Below are 22,049 nucleotides of genomic sequence, written 5' to 3'. Positions count from 1 at the left end.
ATAAAAAAAAAAATCTAATCTGAGATGAGAATTTAGGAATAACAGTCCATGGCTTCCATTAAACCCTGCTGAATAAGAGTGGAGTTTTAAAACCTGCCTTTTCAACAACCTGGCAAGAACCCTAACCCGGAAGTTTCTCTTCTGAGGTAGTGCGTTTGAGCTATTTTTAAAAATCGGCTTTTTTGTTTTTGTTTTTGTGGTTTTGTTTTGTTTTGTTTTAGAGTAGCTTTATCTTCACAGCAAAACAAAACTGCCCCCACACGTGCACAGTCTGCCCTGTTGTCAACCTCCCCCACCGGATTGGTACATCTGTTACATTCAGTGAACCTTCATGGGCGTGTCATTGTGCATTCATGGGTTTACATTTTTTTTAATGTTTATCTTTGAGAGAGACAGACAGACAGACAGATTGCAAGCGAGCGGCAGAGAGAGAGGAAAACACAGAATCTGAAGCAGGCTCCAGGCTCCCAGCTGTCAGCACAGTTCGAGTGGGGCTCGAACTCACGAACTGCGAGATCATGACCTGAGCTGAAGTCAGACACAGACTGAGCCACCCAGGCGCCCCATCATGGGTTTCGACAAACGTATCATGGCACGTGTCCGTATCATAGTTCACACAGAGTAGTTCCAATGCTCTAAAAATCCTCTGTTGTCTGCTTCTTCACTCGTCCCTCCTCCCCTACCCCTGGCAACCACTGATCTTTCCTCAGTTTCCCTCTTGCTCTATCACCTCATACTTCCGTGAGCTGGGCACATTATTAATCCACCCAAGCCCCTGCTTTCTCAAATGCATCATCAGAATGGTTCCTTATTTGCATGGATCTGGTATGATAATTAAATAAAACAACGTATTAACACCTCAGCTCAGTCCCTAGCAGGGAATACAGGTCAACGAAATGTTAGTTTCCCTTTTCTTCTCCCTTCTCTTAGTAATCAGACGTCAAGTTTTGCTGAGAGAAAAACAGAGGGAAGTACCCCTGTGACAGGGTGGATCACCAGAAATCTAAGCAGGGGAGGGGAGAAGTGGTTATTGTCTTCCGAACCCTCTTTCCAACTTGGAAAGTCCCTCCCTTTCTGCTTCCTGTTATCAGGGTTACTGTGCCTGCCTTATCCATTTTCTCAGTCCCACACCTCTGACCTACATCTGACAGATGCACAGGCACCCTCTGCCTGTAAGCTGTCCAGAAGCTAAAATGACTCAGAACTGAGCTGTGTGTGCAGGACAACATGTCTGCAGGACATCAGAGGGAATCATGACCCAGGTCATGCCTGTGTGCTAGTCACATCAAATCTCGTTTCCAAGGGCATGGCCCTGAATCACATTAAAAGTTTGCAGATTTGTCGAGATAACAGGTCCATGAACTATTCCTTTCCCCGGCCCTTCTGTTGTGCCTGATTTATGAATACAAGGCTTTGTCCTTGCATTCAGTCCAGACACCAGCCAGGAATAGATTAACACAGGGCAAGGACTTGAAAAAAAAATTTTTTTTAAGATTTTATTTTGATTTTTTGATTTTTTTTAATGTTTATTTATTTTTGACACACAGAGAGAGAGAGAGAGAGAGACAGAGCATGAGCGGGGGGAGGGGCAGAGAGCAAGGGAGACACAGAATCCAAAGCAGGCTCCAGGCTCCGAGCTGTCAGCCTGACGCGGGGCTCGAACTCATGACCCTGAGATCAAGAGTCACACGCTCTTCCGACTGAGACCACCAAATTCTTCTGACACCACCACATAGCAAGGATTAAAAAAAAAAAAAAAATCGATCTGACAATTTATTCAACTATCATTAAATGTTTCATCTTTATTGTGATTATTATAAATTTGGACTTTGGAATACCATCTTTTTAAAAATTTATACTTGCCCCTCTTTTTCCATGCTTTTCTCCTTTAATTCTTTTGATTAAAGGTTGTTTTCATGCCGTTTTAAGCTTCTCTAGTGGTTTCGAACTCAAATACCCTATCTCTGTTGGTTTTTCTTACAACTTTACCCTGCTTCTATAACTTAAAGTATATCCTCCCTCCTAAACAACACAGAGTTTAGAAAGCTTGAACCATAATCCTCTTTTAAATATTATTGCCCAGTATTTTACTTTTGAACATTTTAAGACTTCTCAAATTAAATATTATAAATATTGTTACTGCAGACAGTGGTTGTCTGGAGTTACATATTCATTTACACTTTTGTTTTCCCATGCTTGCTTCTTGCCTAGAAAATGGTCCTGCAATCATTTTTCCTTCTTCTGGACGCACATCTTTAAAAGTTCCTCTAGTGGAGTATCTTGGGGGTAAACTCTCTCAGGCTTTGTTTATCGTGTCTTTATCTCACCTTGGTTCTTGGAAGACCGCTTTGCTGGGAACACAGAAGAAGTCACTGGATTAAGACCCAGTCAAGACAGAAGCCTTCCAAAGCCCTGTGGAGAGATGAGTTCACTTCCCAAACTAACGCTCCAACCTCCCCTCCCCTCCAATCCTCTTGAATCTTCTGGAGCATCTTAACTCTTCCAGCTTCATTGTCCCCTTCATTGGAGAACTCAGAGACCCTAAAGAATAAGCCAGGGAGTATTTGGTGGTGGAACAGTGTTTCGAGACGGAACACCGGAATTTCTTCTCTCATCTACATCATGGTCGGTTTCCTTTTGTCCATGGGCAACTTCTTGGCATCAGGAAGCTTTGGTCTTCCTTCTTTGTTTGAAAGCATCCATCATGGCCTTCTAGGGTCTGATCATCAGGCCCCCGAAACCACTTTATTCTCTCTTCCAGAAGACCTCCAGGCCCCATGCAAGTAGAGTACCCTCCCTCCCTCCCACCCCACCCTCCCATTCTGTCCGGAAAGTTCTGTGAGGCAGAACAGGGCTCAGAATAACTCCCTGTGCAAGGACCCGTAGCCAGCCCTGGACTCCAATGGGCAGGTTTGAAGGGCCTGAAAAGCTCTTTCATTTTTGCCACACAGAATCATCGTGAGCCCTCAACCCAACTCACTTCCTGCCAGAGTCCACCCCACAGCCAGCACGTGACCTGGGACAATTCTGGGTCACTTTCCCTCCACTGCTGAGTGGAGTTCCTTTCTACCAGCTTCTTCACTTGCCAGGGCATAAGCACAGATGGCTGCTGGCTCTTGGGTGCGTACTGTTAGGATCAGAAAGGGAAGGGCTCGTTTCCACCCGTTCTGGTTCAGAGTCCCGGGAAAAACACCGCCCAGGCCTAACTCTGAGTGCCCATCTTTGGGGAGTAAGGGGCCCTGGTTAGCCATGTTATGTGTTCAGCCCAGCTCCGTGGCCTCGGGGTCGGCAGAGGTGTCAGACCCCCATCCAATCTTGCCTGGGTTGTACACGAAGACAAACTATTTCTTCCATTCATTTACTCATCCGTCCATCCACCATCAACCGTTTGCCAGGCCTGTCTGTGATAGAACAGCAGTATGTGCCATTTAGCTTCAGCCCCCGTGGGTGGGAGGCCAGTGGGGAGGGAAAGAAAGTCGATGTGTAAGCTATCAGAGACGATACACGTCTAACACGGCCATGTTCGTGGGCCTGGTGTGCCCCAGGCAAGGAGGGCCTGCCCAGGGCAAGAGAGAGAGAGAGAGCAAAGAGGAAGTGGTCGGTGGGAACGGGGGCTGACAGGCTTAGAGCAGAACCTATGGGCCCCAGGAGCTTCACCCCTGTGGGGATAGAGTCAGGCTGGCCCAGCAGCATGTGTGGTTGGGATTCACAGCCACAGACCCTTCCAGAAGCTGTCTGGAGCTCCCTGGGCATGAGCCACCCTCCTCCCCAGCCTGGCATGGCAAAGAAGACCCCAGAAATGTCCTCTGGCCTCCTGCTGTCTTGCATTCCCCTCCCAAGGGTCTCCTGGGGATGAAGTGTCTAAGCATCCTTCTCTTGCCCCTGCCCTGTGGGCTTTGGCATCACCACAGCTCCTTTCACTCATATAGACTTCGCGCTCCCCTAGGTATGTGACGTTGGCCACGTCAGTTAATCACTCTCTGCCTCAGCTTCCCCATCGCTAAGATGGGGACAGTAATAGTACCTGCCTCATGGAATTGGGGGATTGATTAGTTAATGTTTGTAGAGCCCTTATGATGGTGCTGATCAGCAGTCAGTAAACGCTCACTATTGGGTTACTTTTGTTATTATTTTTGTCGTTATTGCTCTCATCATCATCATTCTTCTGACCCGGTGGAGACCACAGAGTCTCCGCACAGCACCGCCCGCTGTCTGAGCCCCAGGGCCGCACCCTCAGCCTCCCCGAGGGTTCGGGGGAGTGTTTCCTGCAGCCACACGGACCAGATCCCGGGCTGGGGTTACGGCTTGCTCTTTTCTGCATCTTCCCTCGGCATCACTCCGAAGCAGTGCTGTCCAGGGACGTGCCCAGGTCCGGGCTGACAAGCGGCACTTGCCCACCACACGTGGTGGTGACAGCCTTTGGCCTCAGCAGCCAAAGAGAAAGGCACGACTTCACACTCGCAACCCAGGAATGGAGTTTGGCCTGAGCCCTGAAAACGCTGGGGCGCTCCTGATAAAGCAAGGAGACCTGCTCCTCTCCTGCCTCTCCTAGGCTCTGCTGGCCCCAGGGGCTCCTGCTTCTGGAGATTCCCTCAGTAGGTGATAAGGCCTCCCTAGAAATGCACGGCAGTGCCTCAGGCCCTGAGCCCCCCATCCCCAGACCAAGGCTCCCTGCCTGGAAGGGCTGGGGGAGACACAATAAACCAGGCCCTGGAAATAGAGGCTGGGGTTTGGGCTACAGCCAGACTGACCCCCATTACCTCTGTGTCTGGGCTGCTGGGGACAGTTGTGGGAGCACTTCCCTCAAATTGTCCCTATCGGCTGAGTCAGGACAGGTCAAGGTTGCAAGTGGGTGGGTGTTGAGGTTTAAGTAGCTGTGCTGGGGGTCCGCTGGAGTGCCTCCAGTTCCTGCCCAGGTCTCCTTAAAGAAGTCTGGCTCCCTGCCCACTTTGCTGTGGAGACTGCATGTCCTGGACCGGCCTGACTTTGAATACTGTCTTCGCAGAGGGGAACTGGACAACGTGTCCTTGGGATTTGGGGTTCCCAGGTCTGGGGCTTATAGGCATCACTGCCCTCTATGCACCCACAGTGCACCGAACCCCATGCACACTCACGTCCCTCACAGACACGCGCAGCTGTCGCTCGCCCTGCCCCCTGCACAGCAGCATGGCAGGAGGCCAGGTTGTATCCCGGCTTATCGGCTACAACCCAGCTTCCTCTGCCTGTGTTCTTGCAGGCCTGGAGCTCTGAGAGCCACCCTCCCAAGTGACTTCCCGAGAACCTCTCAGATAATGAGAGGAAATGTGGTCACCAGCGCATAGAAGGCTAGAGTTCCGGGCTGCAGCTCCAGGCCACCACTCCCTGACCTGGGCCCACCATCTCTCTCCAGGCAGCCCTCAGCTGTTCACCGTGAGCCTGTGGATGCCGCTCAAGATGTCCCCTTTTGGTTGCTGGGGCCTGCCCGCCGCCCTTCTCGCCGTGTTCTGCTGCCCAGGTGAGCTGGTGCCTGGGGTTCCTGACTTGGCGCACGCCAGCCCAGAGGGGGGGCCCCTGCCCCCCTGGCTTCAGGCGTGGGAGGGGGTCCTGGTCCTGAAGTCACTGAGGCTTTGAACACAGTGGCAGCCACCATGGGTACAGGATGCCGTGCCAGCCTGGCTTCTCCATGATCCTGGGGGCGAAGAAAAAAAAGCTAGCCTTTTGGACACAGCTTCGTGGCCTGTGGCAGGTCATGGAGGCCGAATGGTGGGCTGCACGGGGGCCTGAGGTGGAAGGGGTTGCTGGGGTTCCAGGAAAGGTGAGGGAATGCCCCAGCTGTTCCTCAGATGTGGCTTCGAGACAGCAGGGGGCAGCAGAGGACATTGCCTTTTGACTACGGCCCACAGAAGGGAAACCCACACATCTTCCGGGAGTCAGGGGACTTGAAGGAAAATGCTGCCATGTGCTGAGCACTCTGTTTTGGACAACCTGCCAGGTGCTTTTCAAGTACTGTCTCACTGAGCTTTCACCACAACCCTGCAGGAAGGGGATTACTAGCCCATTTGACAGATGAAGAAACAGGTTCAGAGAGAGAAAGCACCTTGCCCAGGGTCACACAGCTGCTACCTGGCAAACTCAGGATTGGAATCCAGCTGTGTCTACCTGCAAAGCTCCTTTCTTGTCATTTCATTATATGCCACCAGCTGAGGGCTCAGTGGGGACATGCTGCTGGCACTGTGGGAGCACAGGGCAGGCCCAGTTGGTTGGGACCAAGGACCTTCTGGCCACCACTGAGTGGGAGGTGAGCACTGGGGACTCAATCTTTATGCATCAAATACTTCCCGAATGTCTGCCATACACAGGGCATTGTGCTAAGCACTAAGAGAAACCTGAAAAATCTGGGCCCTGCCTTCCAGAAGCTCCAGAACATCTAAGGGAGAGTCAGCATGAATATAAATCATTTGCAATTACCTTTCTAAACTCCTCTCCCCCTGCCTTCCTCCTTGCTGAGCTCCAGCCATCCCGATCTTGCCATTCCTCAAGCATACCAAGCATGCCCTTGACCTGGGGTCTTAGTGCTGGAAACACTCCCCCTCCCCAGATAGCTGCAGGGCTCACCCCCACCCCCTCCAGGTCTTTGCTGGATGTCTTGGTGGGGCCTGTGCTGACTATTAAAATGACGGCTCCACCCACCCCCTCTCTCCTTCCCTGGGCACTTGTCACCACCCGGCAGGCTGGCTATTTCACTTGCTGATTATCGTCTGTCTCCTTCACTATAATGTGAGCTCTGCAAGGGCAGGGTTTGTTCTGCTTTGGTCACTGCCGTGTCACCAGAGCCTAGAATGGCACCTGGCACAGAACAGCTTTTCAAAAAGCATTTGCAGAAGAAAAGAAAGGAGAAAAGGTTAAACCCATGGCCACAGGGGCCAAGAGGACACAGTCCACCTCCAGTTCTGAGAGGCCTTCATGGAGAAGGGGACATTTGGGCTGGGCTTTGAAGGTCAAATAGGATCCCTCCCCATGGTGATGGAAGATGTAAGAAGAATGGAGATGGAGAAGACTAATTTGAAGGTGATGGGCTGGAGGAAGAGTAACCAGAGGCAGGGAGACAGCTGGGGCAGCAGGGAGACCTCTGTCTAGAGGTGAGGTAATAAATAAGGCCTGAACAAGGGGAGAGTAGCAGAGGGCCCGTCTCTGGACGTTCTTCCTGGGCACCTGTCCCTTGATCAGACAGCCCGTGGCGGGCGGTTCCATGGTGCAGGGCAGCAGAGACATTGGCTGCCCCATCTTTCTGGTCTTCCAGGGTCTGGTGAGACGTTTGAGGTACACATGTATCCAGAGCAGCTGGTGGTGGAGCCCGGAGAGTCCACGTTGATCAACTGTAGTACCAGCTGTGCCCTGCCTGACACCAGTGGCCTGGAAACCACTCTAACCAAGACTCTGGTGGCCAGTGGAACTCAGTGGAAGCAGTACTTGGTCTCCAATGTCTCCCAGGACACAATCATCTACTGCTACTTCACCTGCTCCAGGAAGCAGAAGTTAAAGAGTCTCAACGTCAGCGTGTTCTGTGAGTGCCACACGGACCCTCCTTCCCGCGGGCTGAGCCTGTGTCGGCTGCGTGTCTGCCGAGCTACTCTGTTACTGCTCCCGGGCACTAGATATGGTTCCCACCTCCCTGGGCCGCTGGGGTGACAAGGAACAGGGCCCCTCACCTTGGGCTCAGAATCTGCTCACACCCTTCACTGGCCTCCTTGAGCCTGCTGGCAACCCCAGGTCTGGGGCTTGCTCAGAGGACAATCTAAGCAAGGTCTGCACAAATCTAAAAGTCACTTCCCAGGCAGGGCCCGCAGTCTCCTCCCCGCTCGGTAGCAGTGGACACCCCCCACCCCATGACGAGTAGTGGGGCACCAAAAGAAAGGCCAGCGTGCTCTCCAGTCGCCCCTGCCCTTCACGGAGGGAAGGTTAAGGCACCCCCTGGGGCTTTTATATTCCTGGGGGGCCCTGGAAGATGTGTGACCATCACACACACACACACACACACACACACACACACCTGCATGTGGGCCATGGAGACCTTCCCATAGGCCAGGATTCCCTCCACATCTCGGCACCAAGAGTGTGGCTTGGGTCTTTCCCATGACCAACATCAGTGGATCAAGTGAATAGAAAGATGTCCTAAATCCAGCTTATTATCCTGGGGTGACTGGGGTAAGATATTCTAGTTCACAAGAGAATCCAGGGTACCACTGAGGGCCCTGTTTAATAGATAAGGGATGGAGGCGGCTATGAATCTGATCCTGGAGAAGCAAGGCAGGTCTGACTCCAGTCCCTGCCTCTTAAGTGAGGACCCCACAACGCGCGGCCCTGACTAACGAACACTCCCTTCTAAGTCCCAATATAATCATCCAGCTGTTTAATGTGGAAATCTGTGTTTGATTTCTGGAGGAGACCGATCCAAATTTTTTTATTTCTAGTTGGCCGTACACTTTCTGGACCTCCTCTTTGTAGACACCTGACCACCTCCATTCTTGACCATTCCAGAAAATATCATGTTGGTAAAACTACCACCCAATATGTCCTTCACCGTGAAGTGTTTCCTTCTTCCTCTCTTTACACTCTAGAGCAGACCAGGCCCCAGCCCGCTTTCCCAAATCCAGCCAAGGACCTGATAACACTACGGTGCCAGGGGCTGGGTGGGCCTGGCTGGGTGGGGCCTGCTGGGACAGCACCCTCATTCTGACCAGAACCCCCTGCTCCTTCTTCCCCACAGACCCTCCAAGGCAAGTGCTGCTGAAGCTGAAGCCCACTCGGGTGGCTGTGGGGGGATCCTTCACCATCGAGTGCTGGGTGCCCAATGTGGCACCTCTTGAGACCCTCACTCTCACCCTGCTCCGTGGCAAGGAGGCCATGCACAACAAGACCTTTAGGACAATGGCACTTGCCCCCCAAGAGGCCACAGTCACACATAATGCCACAGCTCACAAGGAAGACGGCCGCCACAACTTCTCCTGCCGGGCAGACCTGGACCTGCGGTCTCTTGGTGGGGACATCATTCACGGTGTCTCAGAGCCCCAGACGCTCAAGGTCTATGGTGAGGGAGAGCCCCCAGAAGGAGGGGGTGGGAGGGAGCATTCATCTCCCGTTCCTTAGGGGAAGAAAAACCCTTCACCACGTTCTCTGCCAGCTCAGGGGCCAGGCGCTCAGGGACCCCACACTTAATCCCAGGGAGTTCCCTCTTGCTCTCTGTCTTCCCCGAAGCTCTCTCCACGTGCCCGGTTTGGACCCCAACTAGTTGCTTGACCATTAGTGACCAGTGTGACCTTGACCAAGCCAACCTCCTCTCTCTGGCCATGGCCCCTGTCTACATTTAGAGATTTGGCCCTAAGATCCCCTGGAGCTCTGCCATTCTGTGACCCTTGATGGCCAAGGTGTTCCCTGTCTTCAGAGTTTGGTAGAAGCTCACTCAGTTCTGGCCAGGGAAGGGCTTGGTCTGGACCACGCCACTGTCCAGGCCATGGTGTCCAGCAACCATGTGCTGGGGGACATCTGCCCTCATAGTCTCACAGAGGGCTGGCCGGTAGCCTGGACCCTGGCCCACCTTTCCCCTAGGTATTACACCATTAGCCGCTCACGTCTGCAACACGGGTGACTGCAAGATGGGGGAGGGCCGGGTGGGCGACAAGCACACCTCTGGGGCCCTAGCACCTGGGACCGGAAGACTTCTAAGACCGCTGCCCCCTCCTGCCTCCCCAGAGCCCATGCCAGACAACCAGATGGTCGTCATCATCACAGTGGTGTCCGTGCTGCTGTTCCTGTTTGTGACATCTATCCTCCTGTGCTTTGTCTTCGGCCAGCATTGGCGCCAGAGGCAGATGGGCACCTACAGGGTACAAGGTGCTTAAAGGGGCCCGAGTCGGGCCTACTGGGCACGGCCTACATGAGTGGCATGGTCACCAGCACGGCAGCCACTGGAAGTCAGCGTGGCTCCTCAGGGTTGTGGTCCAGCCCTGGCTGCAGGACTCTAAGGAGCAGCAGAGGACTTTGGGACCATTTCCTCTTCTAGTCTAAATATAAATACCTGGACTTAACCCTGTGCCTCAGTGTCTTCTCCTGGGATAGAACTCAGCAGCTGGGAAGGGTACCCACCAGGCCCAGACTTCTCTCTCCAAATGTCTCCTAAGTCTCCCTCCGCCCACTCATTCACAGGGGCCTTCTAGAGCGCCAGCCAGCCCAGACCCTGGGGTGCCCACATGCTGACCAGCCCGGGCACCAGACACCCATTCTCACGGGGCCCTGAGTGACTAACTTCTCCTGAGGGAGGGTGGGGCAGAGAGACGTTCTCTTCCTTCTTGGCCCTCTGGGACCTCAGGCCACTCCCACTGGGAGCGGGACAGGGCTCTGACTTCTCTTTTCTGCCACAAGAACCAGCTTCCTGGGGTGAGGGTGGGGCCCAAGGGAACTGGCTCAGCTCCAGGACCTTTGAGCCAGGCCTCTCCCCCATCACTCTGGGCCTTTAGAGAGCCTCGGACAACAAAAGCAGTCCTCCCCTCACCTGCTCCATCATTAGGCCATCGACACCCCCCAGCCCTAGCCGTCCCAGAGAGGGGTGAGTGGAGGAGGTCGAGGGAGGGCTCTGGGTCCCAGACCACACCCTGTGGCTTCCCAGCCCTGGACGATGCTTAGACGGACTCTCATCCGGGGCAGATATCAGGTCAGTCCAAGGTCTCAATGGGGTGAAGAGTGTATTGATTCACCCAGGAGAGAGCCTGGCTGCAGCTGAGGGAGGAGAAGGGCTGCTGGGCATGGGTGCAGAGTCACAGGCACTAGAGGGGCACGTAAGGGCTCCAGGGCTCTTTCCAGCCCTGCGGTGAAGCTGGCAGGGTCCCAGGGCTGGCATCTGTCCTCATGGTAGGCTCTCGGCATCATAGTAGTCTGGGGAGAGAATAGCACCTTCGCCTTGGCTCCCTTCCTGCCTCACTGGACCCCAAGGAAGAAAAGGGAAAGGGACAGGCCAGTTGCCTACAGTAGTGGTGGTAGGAGCTCCCTGTCCCCCAAACGGCCCTCCTGGCCTCCTGACCCATCCCCGGCCTGGGCTTGGGCCCCACTGCCCACCCACTCTGCCCCTACCTGAAGCCGGGGGTACATCTGCACCCACAGTCCCTGTGGCACTGGGGGGTGGGGGCGGAGGGATGGCTCTCCTGAGATGGAGAAAAGAAAGACATCCCCCCCCCCATCAGATACTCACCCCCACGTATCTCCACCCCACCCTCAGCCCCTGGTGAGCTCTTCCAGCCCAGCCCCAGAGCAGGGCCCTGGCAATGCTCAGATCCCCAAGCCTCACTTACGACCCCCTTCTCCCAGAGGCAGGAGGGTGGTGCTGAATCCTGGACGTGTCCTGCAAGTAAGGCTGATGTGGGGGCGGGGAAAGAAAAGGGACTGGCCAGGGTAGCAGGGGACCCGGACTGGGCATCGGGCAGGGGAGGTAGTGGTGGTGGAACACCAAAGGCCCTTCCTCCTGGGCTTGCTTCTCCTCCTCCTCCTCCTCATATTCCTCTTGTTGACCCTCCAGGTAGACCTGGGGATTGTGGGAACGGGGGAGGAGAGATGATGATACCAGATCCAGCTCTCCCTACCCCCTCTCCTCTGTTCCTCTAACTTCTCATAAAATGGAGCATTGTCTACATGCAAGCAAGCCACCTTGGAGACATTTATTTCTTATTTTTCAGGAGGGAAAACTGAGGCTCAAAGAGGCTGAACAACTTATTTAAGGTCACCCAGCTAATAAGTGGCTGAACAGAGCCTGGAAGCTTCCAGGTATGACTGCAGAGCTGGGTCGGGAGTCCGGTGACCCGCCCCTGGCTTTGCCCCCAACCCTGGACCCACCTGTGCCTCATCAGGGAGGTGGGGTGTTCATCCCGGGGACCCCCTGAGGGACGGGGCGTGAGGAACAGCAGCAGGTCCGGCCAGCCTGGACGCTGGACACAACCTGGCCTCCTCCAAGTGTCAAAGTCCTACCTGGCTTTCAAGGGCGGGTTCTAAAGTAACCTGTTCCTCCAAGGAGCCTTTCCCCAACCAGGTGTGCACTCGGCCCTTGTACCTCTCCCTGTGACAGCCACCGCCAAAGCTGCCTTGTCTTCACGGTCATTCGTTTATTCTTTCACTTGTTCAACAAATATCACTTGAGCCCCTAGTAAGTATCAGGCCCCCTGCAGACCCAGGGCACAGTGGTGCCTGTCCTCCCGGGCCTGTATTCTTGTGGTGGATGCACTGCAGGGAGACCTTGAAAACAAGACCTGGGTGGTCCGGATTTGGGGATCCCCACCAGATGGAGGCTTCTGGCATGGGAGTCTGGCACATAAGGGATGCCACAGGGGCCCAGCCAGGTCCACTGCACTTTTGCCTGATTCTTTTTCTCAAGGATCCACCCCTAGATGGATCCCCACCCTTGGGTTCGCAGGCCAGGCGAACGGCCCTGGTGGCCCACCTCCAGCGCACGCACCTGCGGGTGGGGGTGGGGCGGAGCCGGCCCTGAGTGGAGCGCTGCTGCCACCAGGCGACTCAGCAGCAGCTGGTGCATCTGCGCGTTCTGCAGCAACATCAGTTCCAGCAGGTCTGGGGCGGAGGAGCTCAGCGGGTCTATGCCAGGTCGCCCACTGCCCACGGTCCCAGGGCCTTTCCCACCGCCCACCCTCCTCCCCCCCCCGCCCCCCCCCCCGATCTCCCAACGCCCAGCCCAGGACCGCGCGGGAGGGATGTGCCGCGAGGAAGCCTAGAGAATGTGCGAGGCAGAGTGGGATACACGGCGGGTGAGCCCGGAGTCTCACCTTCCTTCACTCGGCCCGGCTGCGGGGGCGGAGGTGGGGCGGCCCACGCGAGCGGCTGCAGGACGGTCACCCAGGGCTGGGGGGAGCGGGAGACTCAGCCAGGCCAGCCGGGCAAGGGATGGGGGACCCTCACCCCCCCGCCGGGACACCCCCACCCCCCCGAGTTGCCTCCCTAACCCCTCAGGGGCCGCGTTCTTCTCCCCGCGCCCCCACGGCCTCCCCCTTCCCTGAGTCTCTTCCTCTGCGGCTCACCCACCCCGCTTCCTCCAGGGACGTCTCCCCAGTCAGCCAACCTCAAAGGCCGGCTCAGCCCTCACCGTCGGGACTGCACTCTGTGATGGGAGCTGACCCCAGCTTCCTCGGCTGCGGAAGGCCATGCTGGTTTCCGCGGGCCGGGTTACCTAGGCGACGTGGGCGACGCGAAACTCTCCTTCCACGCATGCGCAGGTCCCTCCCCGGCCCCAGCGCTCGGGGCGTGTTAGGCTCTCCCACAGGAGGTGTCGCCTCTGAGGGATGCCCACCTCCAACGTGCGTGCGTCGGTTCCCCGGGCATCGCATCTTGCTCCTCCCTGTACCTCTCACCCTTGTGCACCTCCAATACCTAGCCTGGGGGCTTGTGTTTGTTGAGTGAATGAGTGAGGGGCTGGGGAGACTGGCCCGTAGAGAATTCTGTAGGAGCGGACTTGGCGGAGAGAGGCAGGTGAGTGAGGAGGGCAGAGGATGTGTTTCACTCTGAATCAGAGGGGCGTCCTTCAGGCTGAGTGGTTTCTGGAGCAGACCAAGGAAGCGAACATCAACCAAGTTCACAGAAAAGACTGGGCCCTGGCCAGAAACAGGTGGCTGGCCCCTGGACTCCCCCCTTGTGGCCGTTTGCTCCCTCATTCCTGGCTGCTGCTTTACAGAGGTGGAGAACCCCAAGGAGTTCAGCACCAGTGCCCCCATTATTGTCCCACATCCTGGAAAAATTACCAAAGCATGCATTCTTTTGACAGGAAGTTATCAAGGTCTTCTTTGCTTCAGAACAGGTGAGGGGAGAGATCTATTTCGGCAGCTGTGACCATCCTAAGATAGGCCCTGAGCAGCAGTCAAGGAAAATCCAGACAGGAAGCTGGGATTAGCACCCCTTGGGCTGCCCTTCCCCCACCCTCTACTTCTGTTCAGCTCCTCTTCCTGGCACTCCTGGTGTCTAGAACCAGAAAGACCATTCCCGCCTCCTCCTTTGTGCTTTAGTCCCGGGGAGGGGGGCCTGTGGACCGTGCATTAGCTGTGAGTCTTATAGCTTCCACGGCCATCAACAAGCTGACGTCAGGCAATGTAGTGACAGGCCCTGGGGAGTGGGATGGACACAGAGGTGCATCTTTCCATCTGCACCCTCACTGCAGTTAGAGGGGCAAAACCAATCCTCGTGCTTACCATCAGCAAACCTTGATCAAGGAGCTGCCTGTGTGTGCAAGGCGCCCTTCTGGACACTGGAGATACAGTAGTATATTCCTACTGGTTCCAGCATTGCTGGGAAGTGGAAAATGTATTCATGAAGTGAAAACAAAAATACAAGACTGTGTATGGGGCACCTGGGTGGGTCAATCGGTTAAGTGTTCGACCTCAGCTCAGGTTATGATCTCATTGTTCATGGGATCTGCGCTGACAGCGTGGAGCCTGCTTGGGATTCTCTCTCTCCTCCTCTCTCTCTGCCTCTCCCCCACTTGCGCCCCCTCCCTCAAAATAAATTAATAAACTTAAGAAAGATACAAGACTGTGCAAAGTCCCCTGTGGGTGAGACATATAAGAAGGGGTCATGGGGCACCTGGGTGGCTCAGTCAATTAAGCGTCTGACTTCAGCTCAGGTCATGATCTCACGGCTTGTGGGTTTGAACCCCCGCATGTGACTCTGTGCTGACAGCTCAGAGCCTAGAGCCTGCCTCGGATGCTGTGTCTCCCTCTCTCTCTCTCTGCCCCTCCCCTGCTCTCTCTCTCTCTCAAAAATAAATAAACATTAAAACAATATTTTTAAAAGAAGGGGTCTTAAAAAGAGATGAATTGGTCACTGAAGGACAGGATTCTGAAGTGGAGGAACTTTGGATGGGGCCAAGCAGTGTGAGAGATAGGGCAGCCCAGGTTGGGGACACAGACTGAACAAAGGCACAGGTGCAAGAATAGACAAGGCCTGAAATGCTCCAGTGGTCACACTCTCTGGCTGTGGTGGAGGAGCTGGGCAGAGAGAAGTTCCAGCGGCCCAGGCAGATGCAGGTCATACTCGCAGGCTGAATGGTGGAGTTCAGGCTGAGCTATGTGGGTAGTGGGGAGCTCTTGGTGAGTTTCGAGCAGGAGAGAAATAGGGCAGTGACGTGTGCACAGACATGTTTTAGGAAGATTCATCCTGTTCCTCCCATCTTTGTTAATGTCAACCAGACTCAGGAAGAACAAATGTCTGATGGGGATGTATCCTCCCAAAGGTATACAGTTGGTTCCTGCACTCACTTTCCGTGTTTCCATCTGGGGACATTTTCTGGCCACAAGTGAGGCAGGCCGGAAGTCATCCCAGAGGCAACCCTGAAGCATCAAGGGAGAGCAGTTGATGGTAAATTCCCCAGCCTGCTGGCCTCCGGGGGACAACTCCAGGGGGGATCGTCCCCGAAGTTTTTCAGTAGTCCCTGTGGCTTTATGTCTCAGTTGTCCCAGTGATAATCTGCTCACCAACAAACACACACTTCACTGATTTTTTCTTCTGTCATTTCTCCACTCCCTCACAGTGCTTCCTGGGATCCCCTTCCAAAGAAACTACTTGCTCCCAAATCCTTGTCTCAGGCTCTGCTTTGGAGGGAATCCAAACTATGACACTAACCTCCCACTTTCTCCGTGTCTGCCCCCAGTCTGCTGAAAACTGGAGAAAGCAATTCTGGCAGCTCTATGTTAAAATTTGCGTTCGGTGACGTCAGATGCAGGAATAGACACGGAGGAAAATTCATCTGGGAGTATAACAGCCCATGGATTCAACGGAGGCAAAGCTGGAGGCAGGGAGGCCAGCAGGAGGCCATCACCCTCAGCCCTCTAAAAGAAGCCCAGAGCAGGCTGGAGGTGGCTGTGGAAAACAGTCAGGAATTGGTGATTATTTCAGATACAAGATCGCATGTTAACCACGCACGAAACTTGTATTTTGGAAGGTAGGGCCGAGATAAACGCTATCTGGCTTCTGTATTCAAGCAGAGCTCTTCGTCAAAGGAAACGGAAACATTTGCCAGTTGAAGAATGGAAAAACCGCATGTGCTTATCTGCCAGAGCTATTTTGCTTATAGACGATCTAACATTAGTCCAACAGTGGAGGTGACTTTCCATACTCGCCCTGCCTCCTACCACCTTCTTTGAGGCATCGAATGCTCCACCTACTTCCTCTTCATTTTGTCTTGGCGAGGACTCTTGTTTGTATCTTTGCCTTGTTGCTTTATGACTTTTGGGTTTTGTGTGTGTGTGTGTATGGGTCCCACTGAAATATGTACCAAAGTCCTCCCTGTTGCCTTGATAAATCTGTATCTGGGAATAAACCAAACAGGGAAAAAGGTTTCTACTAAAATGTGTTTGTCACAGTGTTATTTTTAAGAGCCGAAGATTGAACATATCCAGCGTCCTTTAGTAAGGGAATGGCTATATAAATGAAGGTAATTCACTCAAAGGAAGAGTGTGCAGTCATTAGAAAACCATGAAAAATGGGCTCCCTCGTCTCCTCCTCCGATGGAAATGGAGAGAAAAGGGAACTTTTAAGAATTTGGGTTGGGTGGGGCGGCCTGGGTGGCTCAGTCCGTTAAGCATCTGACTTCAGCTCAGGTCATAATCTCATGGTTTGTGGGTTCGAGCCCCACACCAGGCTCTGTGCTTTCGGTGCAGAGCCTGCTTGGGATTCTCTCTTTCTTCCTCTCTCTGTCCTTCCCCCGCTTACACATGCTCGCCCTCTCTGTCTCAAAATAAATAAGCTTTTTAAAAAAAAAGAATTTCGGTGGAAATTTCAGTGTTTCTTTTTGGTACAGATGAGGAAGTGCTAAGCAGAGGCAGAAAACCCTGCAACAGACACTTTTCTTGGGCCCCCTTTCTAGCGAGGCACTAACTGGAAGGAGCTAGTTATGACTACTGGCTATGTGGGGAGAAGCCTTGAAAATATCACAGGAAAGAAATTCCATTTTTCTGCTTAGAGGCTCTATGCTGTTTGTCCAAATCATGGCTACCCTTGTGAGATGCGTGTGTGTGTGGTTTTGTCTGACAGGCCTCTGGTGGCACTTTGGAGACTTATAAATGTGTAGATGGCAGCAGTGGGATGCATTGTGAAGGGAACTTGCTTTCAAGGTCCCACCTCACAGGAATAGAACTGTGGGGTGGAGTCCAGAGCCCTCCCCTCCTTGACTCCCGGGAATTGGGGTGTCACCAACCACAGGGGAGCACCTGCTGAAGCTCCCAGAAAGTCTCCCTGACTGAAGACTCAGGGAGAGAACTGACTGCTCAGGCAGGGGTGAGGGGTGGGGAGTAGTGGCCACGACAGGGTATGACAGGGTGGGTTCCTGTGGGTCATGGTGGGATTTTCTTTTTTGTTGTTTTTTTAAATTTATTTATTTACCTTGAGAGAGAGAGAGAGAGAGAGAGAGAGAGAGCGCGCATGGGCAGGGGAGGGGCAGAGAGAAGGAGAATCCCAAGCAGGCTTTGTGACGTCAGCATGGAGCCCGACACGGGGCTCGATCCTAGGACCCTGGGATCATGACCTGAGCCAAAATCAAGAGTCGGATGCTCAACCGACTGAGCCACCCAAGTGCCCCAGAGTGGGATTTTTCTGAAAGGTCCTTCTAAGAATTCTTTTGTCTGTGGGCACCTGATACTCAGCCTAAACCAGCCTAAGGAAAAGGGACGCTTTTTGGCTCATGTGATGGGGCAGACAGTGACGTAGCTGCTCTGTAGTTTCACTGACCCAGGGGTCAAGCAGTGTCTTCAGGCCCCTCTCTCATCCTCCCCCCGCCCCCGCATCGTGTGTGGTGTTCTCGTTGGCTCGTCCTACAGATAGGCCCTTCCACTAGGTGGGAAATACTCCTCAGGCACCTTCTGACTTGTTACTTCAGTTACCCTAGACAAACTCAGAGAATCCTGAGGAGAGAGAGTTCATCTTTCTTTTGTATCAATACATATAACTCCCCAGGAAGGACGACGATTGGCCACACTTGCGCCACATATCCAGCTTTTGGACCGGCCACTGTGGCCAAGAGGATCGCCCAGATCTGGGTGACATGGCCATTTCCGTGGCCGGGGCGGGGTCATCGTCCTGAGATCAGCGGCCACCCCAGAATGACCTATTTGGAGTAGGAGAGGAGCAGTCCCCCAAAGGAAGGAGGAATACTGTTATCAAGAGAGGGAGGCATTCATTCCCCTTGGGCTGTGGGGAAAAGTCATATTTCACATACAACTTTGGTTTTCCAATCAACCTTATTCCTAGTCCAAATGACACCTTGTGCAAGTCAGAAAAATTAGCCTTGTCCTCTGGACAGTTTGCTATCATCTGCTAGACAATTATCATCTAAAATACATGAATCTATAATGATTGCAAACGTGATTGGTGCCCAGAATTGTACAGTAGACAACCCGTACAACTGAATGCAGCAGCCCTCCCCCTCATATATTACAATTCCCTTCAATTACTTCAATCCCTCATTAAAGTCGTTCTTACCCCCACAGAGCTCTTGGCAGGGCCCAGGCAGAGACCAAAAGGGAGGAGCCATATATGGGAATGACAGCTGCCTGCCCACCACCTCTCCTCAGTGCCCACGGACAGGGAGGACTGTGCTACCAAGGGGACAGTAGCCAGCAGCAAAGCAAACTGGAGCCATAGCAGGGCCCTGAGTGATGTCAGGGACCCCAAGGAACAGTTCTGGGGAGACAACTTGGCAAGGATGAGACAAAACGTTTGCTTTTCCTCTGAGCGCTAGAAGAAGAAGATCCTTGCAAAGAAAAGGCAGGGGTGACCAGACACCTGGATTACGTTAGCAACAAAACTACACGGCAAATGTGTGTCAGGAAAGGTGAGCGAGCAGAGCAGGATAAGAACCATGCACAGAGAACACCAACGCTCACACCTGTGGGTTTGGAAGACGAACCTCTGAGGGTGTGAAGTGACTCACCTGGGGCGAGATGCGGGAAGTCCGGGCATAGCAGGAACTTTGCAAGCCTCAGCCAGGCCTCGCCTTCAGGGAGGGGCTCCACGAGGCTGCGGGCTGTGTCCACAGAGGGTCTCTGGGAGGAGAGAGGCCACCCAACCTCCAGGACTGAGGGGGACCACTCCTCAGGCCTCCCTGCGCCCCTCACAAAGGCCACACTCTGACCTGGGCTCGGCGCAGCTGGAGAGCTGGCTGCCAGAAAAGATGCTTCGGGGATGGTCGTGGGAGAGTGGGTGCGGGGAGCATCGCGGGGAGCTTTGGGGTTCTCTCGTCAGCCTGGGGCAGGTGCTTGAGGCTGTGAGACGGGTCATTTCACAACAGCTCCACTAGGGGTCACCACAGACCCAGAAAGGAGGGGGGAGGGGGGCTGAACCAATCTCAACCTGCCCCCCACCCTCTGTCCCCTCCCCACGTTCTGAGGGACAGATGTCTAGCCAGTGGGATGGCGGGGGTGGGGGGGTGGGTAGTGGCGGTGGAGAAATGACCCTTGAGACTGCTGTGTTGTCCAGCTAAGAGCTGTGTGTGTGTGCGTGTGTGTGTGTGTTTGGAGGTATGTGTGTGTGAGGGATGTGAGGGATGGGTGTATGTGTGCTGTGTTTCGGTGTGTGTGTATTTGGGTGTGGGGGGACGTGGATGTACAGATAGGCAGACACTTGATGAAAGTCTCACGATCACAGGTGCACACGGGTGGCCCTGGGTACGCGTGAACAGGAGTGTGGATGTAGACAACAGTACAGATGTAAGTAACATGCGTGGAAATGCGTGAGTGCATGAGCGTGACCGTGGGTATGGGTGTGTGCACACACAGACGGACACTTGATAAAAGTTCACGCCCAGGGTATGCGACGTTTGTGTTCACCCGGCTGTAAGTGTACAAGTACACGCACGAGCCTGGTGTGAGTGTGGGAGTGTGTCTGCGTGAGCAGTAAGCCCGTTCGGGAACAGGTGTAACACGCAGTGCAAGTGTTTGTGTGCATGTGTGGAGGGTGATCTACACGTATGGCTGAGTGTGTGTGAGTGTGGCATTTGCGTCGGGAGGGGGCACACCCACAGTGCGTACCGGAGCAAGTGTGCGTGTGCCCCCCGGGCTCCTGGCGGTGAGTGTGAAAGGAGACTGGCACAGAGAACGAGCCCTGTAAGCTCGTCAAGGGTGGGAAAGGACCTGCGTGAGCGGGCTCATACGCGTGCCCCGCTGCGTGTGCGCATGGGGGTGTGCGTGTGCACACGTGTGAGTGGGAGAGTGTGCGGCCGGCCCAGGCTGAGCCTGAGCACACCCGGTGAGGGAAGCGCGGCCCAGGCTCCCACCTGAAGATTGGCCCAGTCCTCAGGTTTCACTCATGACCCTGTGACATCAGCGGCAGCAGCTGTCCCCGCCGCCCGGCCCCCCGGCCAAGTCCCCCAGAGTCCCAGCCCCAGCCGGAGGTGGGCACGGCACTCCAGGCTCGGCTGCAAGCGCTCCGCTCCTGTCCGGCAGTGAGTACCGCACCCCGCCCCGGCCGGCACCCCAAGGGCAGGCCACCCCAAGGAGCGGGGCACCCTGGCCCTGTGCCCAGCTGGCTTTAAGGAAGTCACCACTTCGCTCCGGGCACCGCTGTCCTCCTGCCCACACCGGGCCCTGCTCTGCCCCGGCCTGTGCCTTGACCCTCTGTCCCCAAACTTGCCTCTCGTGGCCCCGTCCTCTGCCCTCTGTGCCCCTGGCTGGCTGTCTTTGCTCTGAGCAAGGGTCCTTGCCCTGGTCACAAATGGCCCAGTGGCGAAGGCTCGGCTCCAGACGAGCACAGGGTGACCCCGCCTGAGTTTCTTCAGGAGGGGAGAGCAGAGGAGCCAAAACAGCCTGTTCACAGTGGCGGCTCAGCCGGTTCACAGTGGCTTGGAAGGCAGGGCTGTGGGGGGAGGAGAGCGGCGGGAGGCCGGGTGGGGGGTGGTGGCGGCTCCTTTGCTCTGCTGAAACAGGAATCTTCGAGATGCCAGCAGAGGACACGTCTCGGGCTGTACCGCCCAGGCTCTGCCCACCGCCCTGGCCTCTCCCGGCCGGCCCGTGGCGCGCCAGGCTCCCTCCCTAGACAAGTGAGGAAGGCAGAAAGCCTGGGGCCAGGGGAAGAAGATGGGGCCACGGCACTGAGGGGATTCTGGGGGATTCGGGAGGGGACTCGGGGGGCCACAAGGCCGATGCCAGGGCAGAACACAGCCCCCCTCCCTCTCCCTGCTGGTAGAGCCAGGAACTGGGGGCACAGGGAGGAGGGTGGGTAGTGGCTAGTGGAAGGGGCGGGAAGGTCTGAGCAGAGGTAGGAGAAGGGGTTTTGGAGGAGTGTGGTGTTGCTTATCAGAGGGGGGCATTTGTTCAAAAGATTGGGAGGTCCCTGTCCAGAGGGCCCGGGGCGGGGGGGGGGGGGCGTGGAGGCTGCTTGAGGCTTTCCAAGAAGGCGCTGGTGTGGCACAGAAGGCCTGAGCCCCTTCCCACTCCACCCAGTTAAGTACTGTGTCTCGCTGCCCCTCCCCCTGCTTGGGCACAGGGCCAGGTCCTGGTGAGGCCTCATGATACCCCAGGGTGGGGAGGTGACCCTCCAGGTGGATACTAAACATGTCCCCCTCCCACCCATAACACTGGCAGCGGGGGGCCTGCACAGAAATAAATCACCCCAGAGCCAGGGAAGGTTAGAGCCCACAGGAGCCTTGAAGGCTGTTTAATGTAGCCTGTCTGGATGAATCAGCTTGAGGACAGTTAGCTAGAGACAAGTTTGGGGCCTGTCTGGTTAGTCTGGAGAGGGGAAGGGGCTGACAGAGAGGTGGGGAAGAGCCAGCGGTGGGCATTGTTGTCCCTCATCTATGACCAAGGCCACGACTGCCCCAAGGGCCCTGAGCTGAGCTAAGGAGACCCCTAGTGGTGGCAATGACCAGACACAGGTGGGGCAGGGCTGGGTTCGGGAGCAGAGAAACACTGGTTCTCCCAGGACCCTCCAGATTCTTCTGGGGTCATCCTCAGTCCCCTGCCCATGACCGGCAGCCTTACTCCATATGGCCGTGTTGTGGACAGTTGTGGTTATCACACTAGTATTTGGAGCCACAT

The 22,049-nt window shown here is 55.0% G+C and overlaps 3 protein-coding genes and 1 long non-coding RNA gene across 15 annotated transcripts in view; 3 read left to right on the top strand and 1 right to left on the bottom strand.

Annotated features, from left to right (window-relative positions):
* Nucleotides 1-5,230: 5,230 nt before the first annotated feature.
* ICAM2 (intercellular adhesion molecule 2) lies at nt 5,231-10,064 on the top strand. The gene is made up of 4 exons (XM_045489451.1): nt 5,231-5,494; nt 7,280-7,543; nt 8,747-9,067; nt 9,730-10,064. Exons 1-4 carry the CDS (start codon nt 5,302-5,304, stop codon nt 9,876-9,878), a joined length of 927 nt encoding a protein of 308 aa, XP_045345407.1. The 5' UTR covers nt 5,231-5,301; the 3' UTR covers nt 9,879-10,064.
* Nucleotides 5,494-19,234, bottom strand: PRR29 (proline rich 29). Of its 12 annotated transcripts, XM_045489455.1 has the most exons (8): nt 18,947-19,234; nt 13,770-13,874; nt 13,458-13,568; nt 12,801-12,876; nt 12,476-12,612; nt 11,322-11,551; nt 11,104-11,174; nt 10,702-10,953 (listed from the first exon to the last, which is right to left on the bottom strand). In XM_045489455.1, the coding sequence occupies exons 2-8, from the start codon at nt 13,779-13,781 to the stop codon at nt 10,880-10,882; spliced, it is 711 nt and encodes a 236-aa protein (XP_045345411.1). In that variant the 5' UTR covers nt 13,782-13,874; nt 18,947-19,234; the 3' UTR covers nt 10,702-10,879. The 12 variants fall into 12 exon arrangements, with proteins under 12 accessions (XP_045345418.1, XP_045345415.1, XP_045345411.1 ...); XM_045489454.1 differs by lacking the exon at nt 18,947-19,234 and having other exon boundaries at nt 13,770-14,181; XM_045489453.1 differs by lacking the exons at nt 13,770-13,874; nt 18,947-19,234 and having other exon boundaries at nt 10,702-10,908; nt 13,458-13,748.
* Nucleotides 11,545-16,368, top strand: LOC123603936. Its single transcript, XR_006715117.1, has 2 exons — nt 11,545-11,790; nt 15,551-16,368. It is a non-coding gene; the product is annotated as an uncharacterized LOC123603936 (long non-coding RNA).
* Nucleotides 19,235-20,350: 1,116 nt separating the features above from the next.
* The window catches only part of SCN4A (sodium voltage-gated channel alpha subunit 4), a 44,567-nt gene continuing 42,868 nt past the window's right edge, over nt 20,351-22,049 (top strand). Inside the window, exon 1 of the mRNA XM_045489448.1 lies at nt 20,351-20,455. The gene's annotated coding sequence lies outside the window, so the exon portion shown is untranslated. The remainder of the gene's footprint in view (nt 20,456-22,049) is intronic.

This window comes from Leopardus geoffroyi, chromosome E1 (genome assembly GCF_018350155.1).
Source record: "Leopardus geoffroyi isolate Oge1 chromosome E1, O.geoffroyi_Oge1_pat1.0, whole genome shotgun sequence".
Taxonomy (NCBI): Eukaryota; Metazoa; Chordata; class Mammalia; order Carnivora; family Felidae; genus Leopardus; species Leopardus geoffroyi.
This window is presented reverse-complemented; position numbering and strand designations above follow the sequence as displayed.